The sequence below is a fragment of the Vanacampus margaritifer genome, chromosome 9 (genome assembly GCF_051991255.1).
Source record: "Vanacampus margaritifer isolate UIUO_Vmar chromosome 9, RoL_Vmar_1.0, whole genome shotgun sequence".
In the NCBI taxonomy this organism is placed as follows: domain Eukaryota; kingdom Metazoa; phylum Chordata; class Actinopteri; order Syngnathiformes; family Syngnathidae; genus Vanacampus; species Vanacampus margaritifer.
The window spans coordinates 18,507,086-18,521,904 of NC_135440.1; the positions used below are offsets into that span (position 1 = coordinate 18,507,086).

The window sequence follows — 14,819 nt, forward strand, 5'->3', positions numbered from 1 at the left end:
AAATGACCAATAACTCTAGAAGACGTACATTTGTATTTACTGTACTGTTATTTATTTTTTCGTGTAGTGTTTTTTTTCTTGCTTTCCGAAAATGTTTGGGGTATACGTCACGGAGGAGGCGGGACTCCCGACTTTCTGTTTTTCACACATCAACTTTGTTTCCTGTTTGTGACGTAGGGGCCGCGTCCCAATTCTTGCGCTTCCGCCATTGTGCCCCTCAGTTGCGCGTCCCCGTCGACGGTTGCGAGTGTGTCTGTCTCAGTTGTCCGAAGCATTTCAAAGAGTTGAGACACCCTACGCGCTCCCGCCCAGAGGGGTGGGGGTGCGAGTGTTGGAACGCGGCCATCAGTGGCCGGAAACGACGTTGATGTGAATAACCCAGAAGTTGGAAGTCCGTGGCATCTACCCCATATGACTTGCACAACATGCTATTAGGCTAAGTACCATTAAATTGAATAAGCAATCATGTAACGCACACACAAAAACTATTTACTGACTGTCACTACTGAAATCTAAATGACCAAAAGTTTCATGTCAACCTTAAACAGTGCAGTATCTTTCATTCTGATCTCATTAGGGTCAATGGTTAACTGGATACCATCAAAGCTAGTAATCAGCCATGTCTGCAGGCTAGTAGACAATCAGTCACACTTTTATGAGCAATTTAGAGTATTCAATGAACCTAAACGGCATTATTTTGGAATGTGGGAGACAGCAGGAGTAGAAGATAACCCATACAAACTCCACAAAAGAAGGTCCAAGCCAAGATTCATACCTTAGAACTGCAAGGCGGATGTGATGCAACTGTGAACAGAAGACACATTGACACGGTTGTATGTCAACATTTTTATTTAACTGCTTCCAAGGCAACGAAAGTGACAAGTATTAAACTTTCAACAACAACAAATACTCTGAATGCTGCCACACATGTGACGCCATACTGTTAGCTGCAAGCAAAAGTAAACCATCAGTCAATCAAATACAATGTTCCGCTTCAAAATAAAACACAAATTAAGGACTTTAGTGCACAGCATGAGTGATGTCAACAAACAGCTTCGAACAATATTTTCTGTGCCTTTCTATATTTCGCTAAACTCAAAAAAAAAAAATAAGTTACTTGTAAGCATTTACTTAAAGTATGTACAAATATTTAAACAGAAGTGAAGACAGGCTTCTTACTTACAAAAAATCACTTATAGCTGAAGAAATGTCACTATGGGAACCAACTGAAATGATTCAAGCTCGTATCTATAATAAGACTGAACAGTGTGAAGGCTACAGCAGGGAAAAAAAGGAGATTGTGGAGGAATAAGTTCATATATATGAACCACTCGCAGGCAGTATGAGCCTATCAAATTGCTCTCACTAACCTATAAAATAAAACAGCGCTCAGGGTTTTTCATATATTGGCTTATTTATTTACAAGCAATATTTTAATTTCATCTTTCTTTAGTATAGTGACAGGCAGAACTAAATCTCAACTCAACGGCAGAAGGTACAACTAGCCTGTAACATGTTGCTAATTCATACAACAAATTGCGTTTAACAAAACAGGCACATATTTTCACACTAAGTAAATTTGTGAGTAAATTTAGACTATCATCATTTCAGTAGTCATCCTTTTTGCTGCATTTTTATTTATTTTTTTGGTGGTGTGCAATGAGATATTTCTGATGTTAAATATGTGCAATGGTTCAACAAAGGTTGGGGAACACTGGGTGGTTAAGTGGCAAACAAGAAACGTGTATCCCACAATGGCACTCCAATAACGTATATTTTGTGTCAAATGTTTGCCATGCCAGCAAATATAGCAATTCCGTGGCAAGACCCCTAAAAAATGATCTGATAGTGTGACTTTTTTTCAAATGATATCCCAAAATGGAAAGTGTACTACAAAATGAGACCTGCACTGCGGTGGATCAAATGTACTATAAATGGTGAGACGTTGTTGTGTGCTGTACATGTTGACAACAAAAAAAGTGAAATTGCACTAAAATGTCTTCCACCATCCAGTGTTCCCTTTTTAGCGATGGATTACGTCCCTTCCTCGTTCAGCCACTGGCTCGTGCGCTCTCCTTCCTCCACTCCCCTTTGCGTTGCTCGCTTCCTCCTGGCGCTGCAAACTTCTCCAGCGCTTCCCTGGCGAACACCTCCATCTCGTCCTCCAGGTCGCTGTCTTCCTCGCTGTCCCCTTCCACCATGTCTTCCAGAATATCCGACACGTCCTTGACGAACTTGCGGAAGTTGACCCGGTCGTGCGTGAACACGCCGTCCTGGAAGAACTCGGAAGCGAGTTTTCGGAGCTCGTCCCTCTTGGAGGAGTCCACGCCGGCCTGCTCGGCCTTGGCCAGGTAGGGGTGGAGGATGGCCTCGAACTGGGGGAAGGAGACGGGACGGAGACCCTCGGCGTGGGCGCAGGCCTCCTGGGAGTGGCAGTGCTGCGGCTCCTTGGGCTTCCTGTGGAGCCGCTTCCTCTGCTGGGTCCAGTAGTCGGCGGAATCCGCGAAGGACTGCTGTTGCTTCCTCTCGGCCCACATGTTCTCCTCGTGATGGGGGCCGGTAAATTTGTGCTTGTGCAGGTTTGACTTGTCCCCTTTCAACTCACCGCTGTCCTCTTTCCTCTTGTGTCCGTCTCCGTTCTTCCTGCCGTCCTTATCACCTTTTCCATTATGACTCCACTGCTTCCCGTGGTTATTCTTACCGGCTTGTTTTTTGGCGTCCTCCACATGTTTCCTCTCTCCTCCTCTTCCTTTGTCACCATTGTTGCTCTTCCAGGTCTTCTCTTTGCCACGCTCCTCAAAGCCTTCTTTCCCTTTTTTCTTCCACTTGTCCTTCAGCTTGTGCGTCTCGCCTTCACCTTCGTCCCTTCTCCACTCTTTCTCCTCCTTTCCTTTCCATTGCTTGTCCTTCTTCCACTCTTTCCTCTCCGTCTTCTCGGACCGCTCCTTCTTCGCGTCTTTCTCCTTCCACGTCTTCCCCTTGTCCCCTCTGCTCTCCTTCTTCCAGCGTTCCTCTTCCTCGCGCTTTCCTTCCCCTTCCTTCACCCCGTCGGACTTTCCTCGCTCACGTTTCCCACTTTCGGCCTCCTTCCGCTCTGTGCCGCCGCCGTCTTTGCGCTCCTTCCATTCGGATTTCTTGCCCTCCTTCCGCTCTTTCTTCTCCCCCATGTCATGTTTATTCTTCTCCTTCTCAAGCTTGCCGTTCGTTTTTTCATCTACTGGCTGACCACTTGGGGGCACTGCAGATGAAGAATATCATGAAAGAATTGTTACAAATCTTCCAACTATTCTTCTCATTACCCACTTGTCCCTCCGCACCTGTCAACTTACCGACAGTGGATCTCAAATTTTCGAGTTTGTGCTGAGGTGTCGGAAGAGTCTCCAGCTCCCTCTTTAGCCTCTCGTTCTCTTTCTCAAGGACAGGAAGAGACGCCACCTTCGACTTCAACCTACTGTTTTCCTCCTGCCAGCGCAGCCGCTCCATTTCGTCCTCGGCCGCTTGACCCTTGGCTGCTTTCAACTCCTCTTTCTGGGCCTGGATGAGATGGAAAAGTCGGCATATCACAAATAAGGTGGGATGGTGATTATACATGTTGCGGGAGCAGAAAAAAACGAACTGAAGAAATGACAGATGTGTAGAGTTAAATACTGACTGTGTGCTCGCTCAATTTTACATGCAAGTGAAGCAAGAGTGAAATGAATGGCCTTCGCAGTTCACAAGTTACCATAGTTAGCGAAGATTTAAAAAAAAAAACACTCACACAGGCTGCAATGAAGTCACCCAAGGACAAGCTTGCAAAGATTTTGCAAAGATTTTCAGTATTCTTCAGGCGCCAAACATGCTGTTAGACTCTGTATTTTTTTTCCCTCTAACAGAGCTTTCAGCCACAGTGCGCTGCAATGGGTGGTGCGTTTGTCCATTAAGTTTATGTTCGAATAGCCACAAGCTTTCGTTTTTGTCCGCAGCTCATTAAGGTAAAAAAAAAAAAAAGGAGAGTGAGAAGTGGAAACATTTTGCTTAGATGGCTGATTGTTAAGGAAAGACAAAAACAAAAACAAAAAAGTAAAAACCCTACAAACTAAACTAGTCAAAATCTATTTTATTTTTAAACAAAATATAGAATATTTGGTATATATGAAACGTGTAGTACTATGTTAAGTTGAAATAAATGTTGACATTCTTCTTTTGTTTTAATTCTTCTTAGTAACACTGTCAACTGATGAGCTTTTTTTTTTTTTTTTTAGAACAGACCCGCAGGCTACTCGTGTTGTCCTTGGGGCTAAATAGTACCCGCAGGCACCATTTTTAATTTCTAAGAACAATGTACTGAGCAAAAAAGGCATCCGTGTCTCTTTTGTCTTGTTCCCTCTCTTCTGCGGGGGCCTTAGCTCTGAACACTGTAGTAGTAAACGCCACAATATCCACACAGCCATTTTTTTTTAGTAAATTCATCTCGACTGATTTTGTTTGGTCACACACTTAGTCAGAGGTTCATTCGCTTGACTTCTGTGCAAGCAAAGTGGTTTTAATCCCTGCTCAGCGGCTTTCAGTCTCAATATGTGCCCTGTGATCTGCTGGTAACCAGTCCAGGGCGCTGTCCGAATTTGGCCCAAAGTCAGCTGGGATAGGCTCCAGCTCACCCGCAAACGTGAATAGAATAAGCGGTGAAGAAAATGGAGGGTGCTTTTTTGACTGTCCAGTTCTGAGTGATGTGTTCAATGGAGTGTGGTTTCCCAGGAAAGTGGAAGCAGAACTGTTTTGAAGTGGAAAACCGACCACTCCAAACTTAGGCAAACAGTCGTGGTGAGCCATGTCGGTAAATGCTGGGCTCTCGTGCCATTTAAATAGCCATTGCTTTTGGGGTAGTACCTAATCCAGAAGGACAGACGTTGGAATCGGAGGGTTACAGTTCAAGTTCCTCCATAGACATACCGAAATTGCAACTTTGGGGGATGCTGGTCGGCATCTAAATAACCATCCAGAAGCCCTTGAGCAAAAAGTCGCACACAGGAGACACACCTGAAGTTGAGCTTGCAACATGGAAATTTGCTGGTCTCCTTTGGCCAATTTGGCCAAAAGCTCAGAGTTGTCAGGATCTACTGGGGGTGAAAGAGCCTCTGGATGAAGCCACTCCTATGACAAGTACAAAAATACACAATCAGTTCTGAGTATAGGACAACTGGGATAGAGGGAATGTATCATGAATAAAAAAAAAAAAATCAAATGAAAGCAATAGTAAACTGAATACAGAAATGAACAAATTAACATCAGACTGACCTGTTTTCCTGGTTCTTCCGAATCACTCAGCTCCCTTGTACTGATGCCGCTCTCTAAAAGTCATTGCACATGTGTATTTTCAATTATTCAAATGTGAAGAGAAACAACGTGAACACAAATTAGTGAGGCATCAGTTTGGTTTCCATTCCATGCGGGGCTTGTTTAATTCCAGCTGGTGGACGCAATGAGTGTTATCATCTTAAGTCAATAATGAACAAACACACAGCTTACCCTCATCCAGGTCCATGAAGACACCTGCAGGTACAGCATAAAACATTGTTATCTCTCAGCTCGTTGCCTTCCAACAAGGGCCGAAGCTCACGTGGGCTCACCTACCTGAGAACAAGATGGTCCCGAGTGCCACCAGGATGACAGCGCCCAGGATGCATTTGTTCAGAGAGAACATATTCTCGTCAACCCTGTGACGTGGAAGCTGGAATTCTTCTTCTTCTCCTTCCTCTTCCTCATCAATCCTCCCGATTCGCTCCAAAGAGGCCAGGAGGCGCTTCCTCTCGGACTCGGTGTCCTCGGCCCGCTCTTCAGACGATCCTGGCTGCTCCGAGCACTCTGGAGGCAAGTGAAATATTGTTTACATTTCAAAGGCTGAGATGTAGACCAAAAGCCATATCAACAGGAAAAAAAAAAAGCTGCATCCAGCTCGGATAAAAAAACAACTTTTGCATGACTCAGCCACATCCTCTCCAAACAAAATTCCTTGACCTGACACTGAACAGAAATAACCATATGCTAAAACACATGCACAATAAACATGCACTTGACTAATTCAAACCCAAAAACGTGTAAATACGTTTTTTAATACTTTGTCCTTCACTCCCCAAAATGTATTTATACAGTTTGTATGTGTTTGTTTTTATGCAAGCGCATACAGAGGGCTTTGATGCAGCTTCTGACAAGAAGAGGTGGGCTTAAAGCAATGGTAGTTCTTGCAAAAAAAACGGCCAGCAAGTGGCAGCAGAGTATAAGAGATCAGCCAGGGCCATCTTGCAACAAGCTCTTTTTGCAAGTGTTTTCAACAGGAATGTGAATAATGATGAAACTTAGCTATATTCTAATACTGCAAAACGGAAACAGATACAATTATACTTTTTTTTCCTGATGAAAGAAGAGACTCTAATCTTCCTTTTTGGTAGGTTCCATGTTTTTATAGCAATAGAACACAAAATGATGTGGGCCTTGCAAAATCTGTCAACATCCAGTAAAACAGCAGGGAGCGATGGGGGTTGCCGTACTTGTATTTTTATCTCCACCAAGGTCAAAAAGCTCAAGGCGAGAGGTTGTGTTTTGGAATTTAATTCCGGATTAAAAAAAATAGAGAGGAATATGCAAAAACAGCTTAACCAATTTTCATACATAGTCACAAGGATTAAATACATTCTGGTGCATATAAAAAATCTCATTAAAGACCCAAAGCAACCCCATCCAACACCAACACCCACCCCCCCACACAGCTTTTTCTGGTTCATTCAGACACCCACCCCTATCTCAAGTTGGATAAATATATTCTCCGTGGTCTATTTGGTCATACCTGTGTGTTTAGAAAGAAGATCTGACTCCTCCCCTCCCTCCCTCGTTTCATCATGCCTCTCTTCTTGCTGTGTCAGCTCCACGCCTCCCAGAGTCTCTGTGCTCATCAGCGAGCCCGAGGGCTCATCAGGGGAGCGGGTGACGTGGCTCAAGGAGTCGGAGAAGGCGTCTTGGTTGGGGCCGTCGGGTGCAACCACTGATTGGCCGTCGCCGGAAGGAATGGGGGCATCAGTGACAGATGAGGGCACGGAGGGGGGATGATCTGTTCTGGAGTCTTCACTTGGGTCTGCTTTTGTCTCTTCTGCATCCTAATTAAAAAAAAAAAAAAGAAAGAAAAAAAGAACCGGGTCATCCAAATTCATGAGTGTGAACTTTTACAAGCACTGTTGCAAATCTGACTTAAACTAGAAAATGTCAAGTTTTTCTTCTGACTTTTATCATCTGTTTGAAGTTTCTTCTCACCAAGAACAAATATTAGACTATTAGATTGCTTGGAGTTAGTCATGGAAACTGAGTGAAGTGCTTCCTTTTGCTATGGTTTTACTGTGTTCACTAACATTGTGCCGCATTTCACACAGACAAAATGTGCCCAAAAAAAAAAAAAAGAATTGGATCAGAGACAGTGGACAACCTGTATTGTAAATTACTATTTGCAAAAGCCTTTCAATAGATGGAAACTGTCAAAAAAACAGTTTCCACTTGCCTTGAGTTATATCAACTGTTCTTGTTTGGTTGTCTTATTTCAAATTACTGCAACTTTGTCACATTTGAAAATACATAGAAATGAATATATTTTTAAAATAATTGCCTAAGTCATTGTTTTGCATCAAATCATCTTCCTCATGGTTCAAAATGTATGGTTACATTTTTGGGGTTTCGTGAAAAATCTGAAAAAAATGATTTAGGAGATTATTTTTGAGTTTGCTAATATTAAATACCTTAAAAACAATTACATAGTCAATATTAATTTAAATGACATGACAAACGTTTACTCACTATTCATTTAAATGACATGAGGAAAATGTGAGTTAATGTTTAAAATTCTTGTCAAGCGAGGGTTAAAAACATTTTTAAAAATAGTAAAAGGCAACAAAAAAAAAAACAACTATGAGTGACGACTCGTATAGTGACGCTAACCGCTTGGAATACGAGTCTGCTCTCTTCCTGTAACTTGTGATGTGATTGTTCTTTGCAGAACACCCCTTATTGAGGCAGGCCCGTTGTCTTTGTCTTGAAATAAGTGCATATACTTCCCAGAAAAATATCTAATTCTGATTTGTACAATCCCAGTGGCACTGAATTTTATACATTCTGTCACTGTATTTGCTAGACATGACTGGTAATGTCGTCTGACCTTCTGGTCCTCCGCCGAGAGACTTGATGAAGATTCTGCACCCTCTGCTGGCTGGTGGCTTGGCTCGCCAGCTGGCTCATTTAAAAAGAAAGAAAGGGAAAAAAAATAAAATCATCTAAGGCTTTAGAGTTCAATGCAGTCCTTTCAAGGAATCAAAGGTGCCGTTGCATCATTGTGTCAGTAAGCAAATGATTATGTAAATAGAAAGAAGAGAAACCTTGTTCATGATGCTTCGTCTGTTCCTCCAGAGGCCTCACAGTTTCAGCAACAGTCTTTTGGTATAAAATACACAAAAACAGAGAGTCTCACACACAGTGAACTGAATATGTCTAATCTGACAATACATATTCTGACTGGAACTGATTATCAGAGATAAGTAAGAGCAGAAAAGCGACTGCATAATCAGGTGACCTAAAATAAAGCGTAACTGGGTCGAGCAGTTTTTCCGTATTGCCATAAAACCTGCACTTTAAATGAGGCTTTGCATCCTGGCGACTTGAGAGAATGAGACTACCTCAGGACCGACGATGGTCCAGCTGCTGTTAGCGCCGTTGCCGCCAGACATGGCCCCGCCCCTTTGAGGCCGCACTTGTCTCCTGCAACAAACAAAACACACATAACCTGACCAGCAGGCCACTGGAAGATACGAACTAAAACAAGCGGGCATGGAATGGGTGAGGCTAGACTAGAGGGTGTGTTTGTGAGTTCTGCATGAAATCACATTTGGATGTTTGTGCAGTGCAAGGAATGAACTGTCCGACAGTAAACTACAAGACGCTAAAAACCAACAGAGTTAAAAGGACAATGACAGAGTTCTTATATTTAGCCGTTATACATCACCAAAATGGATTTGAAATCATGAAGAAAAAAGTATGTATCAGTTGAAGTCAATAATATTTGGACCATTGTCAACCTTCAATGCCTGTAAAGTGTTCGCAACAATTTCAACGCACGAGATTAGACTTGACCGTGAAGCTATAGCATGCACGTGTACCGTGTACCGTTTGGCTGCTAATGGAATTCGCTCACTGTGGCTGTTCTGAAGGTAACATGATGAATAATTTGATGTATATAGGATGATACACACTTCACTGATGGGACCATGAACGCTCTGTAAAATTTTTTATTTATTTATTTTTGAAGGCATAGAATTTCAATATTCTTCAGTGGCCAAGTCAATAGCCTGATGTCAAGCTAATAGAGCATTTCTACTTACAGAATACAAAAGTGAAGGGCCCTGCTGAGAGGAAAATGAAGATGTGGTCATGTGACTCATGTCCATTGGCTCCGAGTCCAGACTTCAGGCACTCATCACAGACAAGTATTTGATCAAGTATTGAAAATGATGGTTATCTTATTGTGGTACCTTGACTTGTGCTCAGTTTTTTTTTTAAAGAGTAACTTGACAAAACAGAATTAAAATACATCCACCAGAGAGCAACTAATGTTTACTATTCAATGTCCTCCCTCTTGTCCAACATTAGCCTGACAGTGCTAAACGCATTTACATTCTCTAATATCACACACGCAAGATTTGAATACTTTCCCTGAGGCCTCACCCAGCTCTGTCAACAATAAAGAGCTACTGTAGTGCGCTGTCACCAGTTTGCAGTAAGTGTGTGTGTGCACAGGAAGTGGGTTTCCCAGGGGCCATTTAGAATTTGCCATTAGTAGTTTGTGTGTGTTGTGGGAGTTAAGTCACCCTGGCTTTTGACGAGCAAGGGGAAATGTTTGGGCCGAGGCTCGGGTAACTAAGGCTGGCCCGCGCTGTGAACACAACAGAATGGGCTGAATCGGCATTTCAACACCCCTAGGCTCTTCATTGATGGTAACAAAACCAAGTTGCAACTATATAGATTGGAAACACTCAAAGGGCCGATATAATTTGTTCGACAACGCTGGTAAACCTGCCATTAATTTAGCTTTCAAAACAATTATCGTTGTAAAATAGCTTTTTAAAATGATCAGGCAACATTTAAGTAACCTAATTGGAGCTCGGAGTGGCCCTCAATTAATTATTCAAATTTAAAATGCTTGCCGTTTCTGATCAGTATCAAGTTGCAATAACAGTGTTCCCCACTAGATGGCAGGCAACACTTAGATGCCCAGAATGACTTCTTCATCAGTTGACAGTTTGCTTGCAGTGCATGAGGAGTTACTAAATTACTAAATTTGTTTTGCTGTTCATCAGTGTTGTCCCAATTTTAAATGGGAATGTTTAAGTAAGGATGGCCTTTGCACAGGTGGAAAAATAAAATAAAATCACAGTATGTTATGTGGTTATTTTTTGTTTGCTTTGAGGCCTTTTTATGTCGAGGAGTGGATTTGAGCATTAAAATACTCTTCTGTACATTGGTACAGTAAAAAAACAGACATACACTTTTTTTTCCTGATTTAAAGAGGTATTTTTGTCATGTGAGCGGTCCTACATGCCCCCCCCCCCCCCAGTTGCACTGACGAAAAGTTGTGGCCCCCCTCCATCGCTAAAATGGCCTATCCTTGTTTTAGATGCCCAATGAGCTGATGTCTCTCTAGACCTGAAGTAGATTTGAAGTCTCGCGTTCATCCTCCACATTTGGGGTACAATTATCCCAGAAATGTACTGGACCCAATTAGAATTTCCAAACTGTATATATTTTTAATTGTTGTGTTTTTTCATAGCAAATGCTCAAAATTATCATCAAATTCTGACGCCGTGATGAAAAAAAAATGGCATAGGAAAAAATAAATAAATAAATTGCAGTAACTCCACCCAACTGTGTAAGAAAGCTAATTCCAACTAGGGCTCACTGGAATTCACGGAAAATGGCTACTTCAAAGTCATCCCAGTTCTATGTTGTTTGGTGAAACTACTGTTGGAGGCAATTTTTTTTTCTAACTTTATAGGGGCAGCTATCAAACTCTCAAATGGGAACCAGCACACACCTGCAGCAATTTGTGCCACTGATTAACACCAAATAAAGTTCAGCTGCTCTAGCAGACTTTTCTTGTCTTTTTTTTTTTACCTTCTTGCAAAAGCTTGAAGGTCTTGAGCTAATATTGGCTTCTATTTGGAACTGTTTATAATTCCCTTCACCTTGACTTAGGCCTGAGTTCTAACTGAAAGAAAACAGCCCAAAGTATGATGCTGCCACTCAAGTTTGGTTTTATTTCCAGGTTTGAGAAAATTCAAGATGTTTTTGCTCATTTTAAAATGTATGACTGTACAACATGGCTCTATCTTTCATGAACACACCGCAAGCCACATTCTCCCAGTACTGACACATTTCCTTCCTGTTCTCTTCAATTTAGGTCTCTTCTCCCACGAGAAACTAGCCTGAGGTCCGAGGAGCATTGTGGAGCGTATAGTGGGACGGCTTACATAGATAATCGCTAAATATAGCTGCCTGGAGATTGACTGGAGACAGGAGGGAGGGAAAGCATGCAGCCCAGCAGAAGACAGCTGGATTAGTCCAAAAATTTACCAGCTGTTGGCTTTCAGTTACTCTTAGTTTATGTCTCGTAGGAAGTCTTGAATTTGGGTTTTGCAGTGCTTTAACAGGCATCGTTAAAGTATTGTGGTTCCTGGACAACTGAAGGCTGCGGGCAAGAAAGAACTACCAAAAAAGGTCAGGACAAATACACAGGCTGAGGCACCATTTTGACAACAACAATGTGGGCCTGATAGCTTCTCAAAACAATTTGTTCCATAGGAATTAATGTCAACTTAATTATTATTGGTGTAAAGTATATATTTTTTAAGAAACACTTTAACAAAACTGTCATAAAAAAATATCCAAGTTGACTGCTCTGCAGTGAAAAACTGTCAAAAAAAGAACAGGTGCCTTTTTGTTACTGTCAAGTTTGCCATATTGTTTTTCCATACAGTACTCAGGAGTCAGGACTACCATTTGAACCACTTTCATAGGTCACCCACTCCCCTCATCAACACACACTTCTTCTTCTTCTTTTTTATTAGTTATATTGTGAGGCTAAGCGGCACAGAAAATGTATGAATGGGTGATTATGATTAAATGATTTATTTTGTAAAATCTCACGAGATTTGACGAAGTCTCGCGTGGTGACAGTTGAGGCTTGAGGCGTATTCTAGTGGGAGATGACAAGCATCACCCACAAGTAAACATTGAGGGCTACTTTTAGACCGCAAACACCATTAACATCCACGTAGAGACAAATAAATTCAAACTAAAACTCCCAAACACGCTTGAAATGAATTAATTTAACTTCTCTACAAGTGAGGACGTGAGTTAAACGTGACCGTATGTCAAGGAAGAGTCAAACAAACAAATACGGCGTAACGAACAACGCCAGAACTCACGTTTTAGCTGACTAATTAAACAACCACCCGAGTCGACCTTCTTACCTTCCTTTCACTTTCACTTGACTTTATCCAGGCCTCTTTACGCGGTGTTAGTTCCGAGGCAGTCGTCAGTCTGGAGTCTTCCTTTCCATCCAACTTGAGAACTGTTAAGTCAGAAGAACGTGCCTTCAAAACTCACACGAGCCGCACGCCCCCACGTCCAATCACAGACGAGATTTGATTATGTCCCGCCTTTCCCTTTCTGGAACGACCAATCGCAGCTTGTCCTCACTCCTACTGTGTTTGGGGAAGTTTTCAGGTTGATTGACGTTCAGCAGGTGACGTTGGGTACAATGCATTTTGCTCACACCGAAATGTATATATTAAATTCACTATACCACAACAGCCTGGAATATCTACCTTGACAACTAAAGCATACTTTTTAGCTATTGAAAAGTAATAATGCAAGCATAAAAATAAAATGATTCTATTGATGAAGGCGTTTATTTTGACACCGCAGTGTGTCCCTGTACAGTCACAATCAACAGCTCCACATCAGCAAGCTTGTAAATGTGTCCACGGAAAAACAGCATCCTATAGACAAAGGGAAACAGCAATAGAGGATTACAATTAATGGATTTATTAAATATATTGATTATACATTCATTTAAATTTATGTAATTTGTGTGTCTTTTTTTTTATTAATTAGAAATAGGTACATGGGAATAGATAATTGTAATGTAATGAATAGGGTTATTAAATAAAGCAATACATTAAAAAAATAATAATTTTAATACAATTGTATTATTTTTCTAACAATTTAAAACATTTTTTAATATGACTAAACTATGAAAACTACTTGTGAAAAATATGTTTATTATATACAAATAAGCATTAAATACTAACAAGGAATGTAAACAATGTTCCTTATTAACAATTATTTTTTAATAAATGTGATTTTATTACAGTTTTAATTGATCAAATCAATATTAAAAAAATAAAATGTAGGAATTATTTATTACAAATATTTGTGGTATGTTTATCAACATTATTATTATTATTATTAATATTATTGTTGTTCTTGGCGGTGGTGTGTTATATTAATGAATGTTTAATTATTTTTAAGAATTACTGTATATGTAAAATGTGATTGTTCGCAGTGAATGTTATTTGCCATAAATACAAACAATTATGATTATTTTCAAAATGATCTTATATACTTTTTAAAATTAAAACTAAAATAAATAGTAAACACCCAGTAAAATGGCCACAATAATTGTAAGTTTTTCTAGTATTGTATTTTTTTAAATTAACATTAACATTAATTCTTTAAAAGAATATTAACTTTGTTATTTAATGCCATTTAACTCAAATTTCTTTCTTTTTTAAATTTTTTATCATAATAAAAAAAATATTAACTGTCATCATTACAAACACTGTGTATACATTTCAAATTTATTAAATCGGTGCATATCCTTTCAGCCACAGCAATTTGAGCTACAATGGAAGTTTGTCATACTTGCCTTAATTCGTTTTTGAAGCATCCTTTGTCTTGGTTTAAATAGCAAAAGACAAAAATCACTCCAAATGTGCCATGTTGACTCCATCATATTCCTTCTAGTCCAGTATCTCCTTGATACACCAGCAGCAGAGCAGGAAGTAGAGGCACTCCTTGAGCGACTGCACAAAGCCGTAGGCCGCGTTCCCTCCAAGCAAGTTCTTTCCGCGGCCTAGACCCATTGCCATGCCTCGCAGCTGCTGCCCAAGTGAGGAGGATGAGGACGAAGTAGCGGGCATTGCCTGAGGAAGAGGACGCTGAGGATGCATGGCTCCGGAGAGGAAAGGGGTCAAGGAGTGGATGAAATGGGAGGCGAGCTCTGATAGGTGGGGCAGGATTGGACTCATGCAAGTGCTGGTGGGCTTCCTTCCCGGTCCTCGTACGGCGCCCTCTTCTCGATTCTTCTGCTTGTTTACTGTACGTCCTTCCACGCCGTCTCTCCTTGTTCACTGACAGCCCCCCCCCCCTTCCCTGAATCAGCAGCTAATGTTAAAAGCTCTTCACAAAGAGGAGAGTTCCAGTAGATCACAATCACATACATACAAGGCTTTGTTGAGGACAGTGTGACAGGCCATTGATGTTGCATTCTGGCAGCTCGGGGTTTCGTCTCTTCATTTAGGCTGCAGTGAAAGAACATCCATCCATCCGATTTCTATAGCGCTTGTATCATCATTAGGGTCACATGTGAGCTGAAGCCATTGACTGGTCTCAGGGCAGGGTGCTTTTATTTATTTATTTTACTAACATAAAAATTGTAGTCTTCCATTTCGGACAGACATTCTTTC

General features: G+C 41.1%; 2 protein-coding genes and 1 long non-coding RNA gene across 3 annotated transcripts; 1 reads left to right on the forward strand and 2 right to left on the reverse strand.

Annotated features, from left to right (window-relative positions):
* Positions 1-831: 831 nt before the first annotated feature.
* On the reverse strand, positions 832-12,811 carry pbxip1b (pre-B-cell leukemia homeobox interacting protein 1b). The gene is made up of 11 exons (XM_077574605.1): positions 12,540-12,811; positions 8,691-8,772; positions 8,394-8,448; positions 8,177-8,247; positions 6,824-7,130; positions 5,614-5,844; positions 5,509-5,532; positions 5,278-5,330; positions 5,020-5,133; positions 3,330-3,534; positions 832-3,238 (listed from the first exon to the last, which is right to left on the reverse strand). The coding sequence occupies exons 2-11, from the start codon at positions 8,739-8,741 to the stop codon at positions 2,052-2,054; spliced, it is 2,298 nt and encodes a 765-aa protein (XP_077430731.1). The 5' UTR covers positions 8,742-8,772; positions 12,540-12,811; the 3' UTR covers positions 832-2,051.
* LOC144057270 (uncharacterized) lies at positions 3,233-7,663 on the forward strand. The gene is made up of 3 exons (XR_013295204.1): positions 3,233-3,571; positions 5,519-5,850; positions 6,900-7,663. It is a non-coding gene; the product is annotated as an uncharacterized LOC144057270 (long non-coding RNA).
* Positions 12,812-12,961: 150 nt separating the features above from the next.
* On the reverse strand, positions 12,962-14,490 carry lenep (lens epithelial protein). The gene is made up of 2 exons (XM_077574613.1): positions 14,000-14,490; positions 12,962-13,070 (listed from the first exon to the last, which is right to left on the reverse strand). The coding sequence occupies exon 1, from the start codon at positions 14,379-14,381 to the stop codon at positions 14,094-14,096; it is 288 nt and encodes a 95-aa protein (XP_077430739.1). The 5' UTR covers positions 14,382-14,490; the 3' UTR covers positions 12,962-13,070; positions 14,000-14,093.
* Between the last annotated feature and the right edge of the window lie 329 nt (positions 14,491-14,819).

Excerpts from the sequence above, each read along its gene's own strand:
- pbxip1b (XM_077574605.1), bottom strand. The coding sequence starts at position 8,741 with ATGTCTGGCGGCAACGGCGCTAACAGCAGCTGGACCATCGTCGGTCCT. Across the intron at positions 5,134-5,277 it reads CGGAAGAACCAGGAAAACAG|GAGTGGCTTCATCCAGAGGC; the intron begins GTCAGTCTGATG and ends TACTTGTCATAG. Across the intron at positions 3,239-3,329 it reads AAATTTGAGATCCACTGTCG|TGCCCCCAAGTGGTCAGCCA; the intron begins GTAAGTTGACAG and ends CTTCATCTGCAG.
- lenep (XM_077574613.1), bottom strand. The coding sequence starts at position 14,381 with ATGAGTCCAATCCTGCCCCACCTATCAGAGCTCGCCTCCCATTTCATC.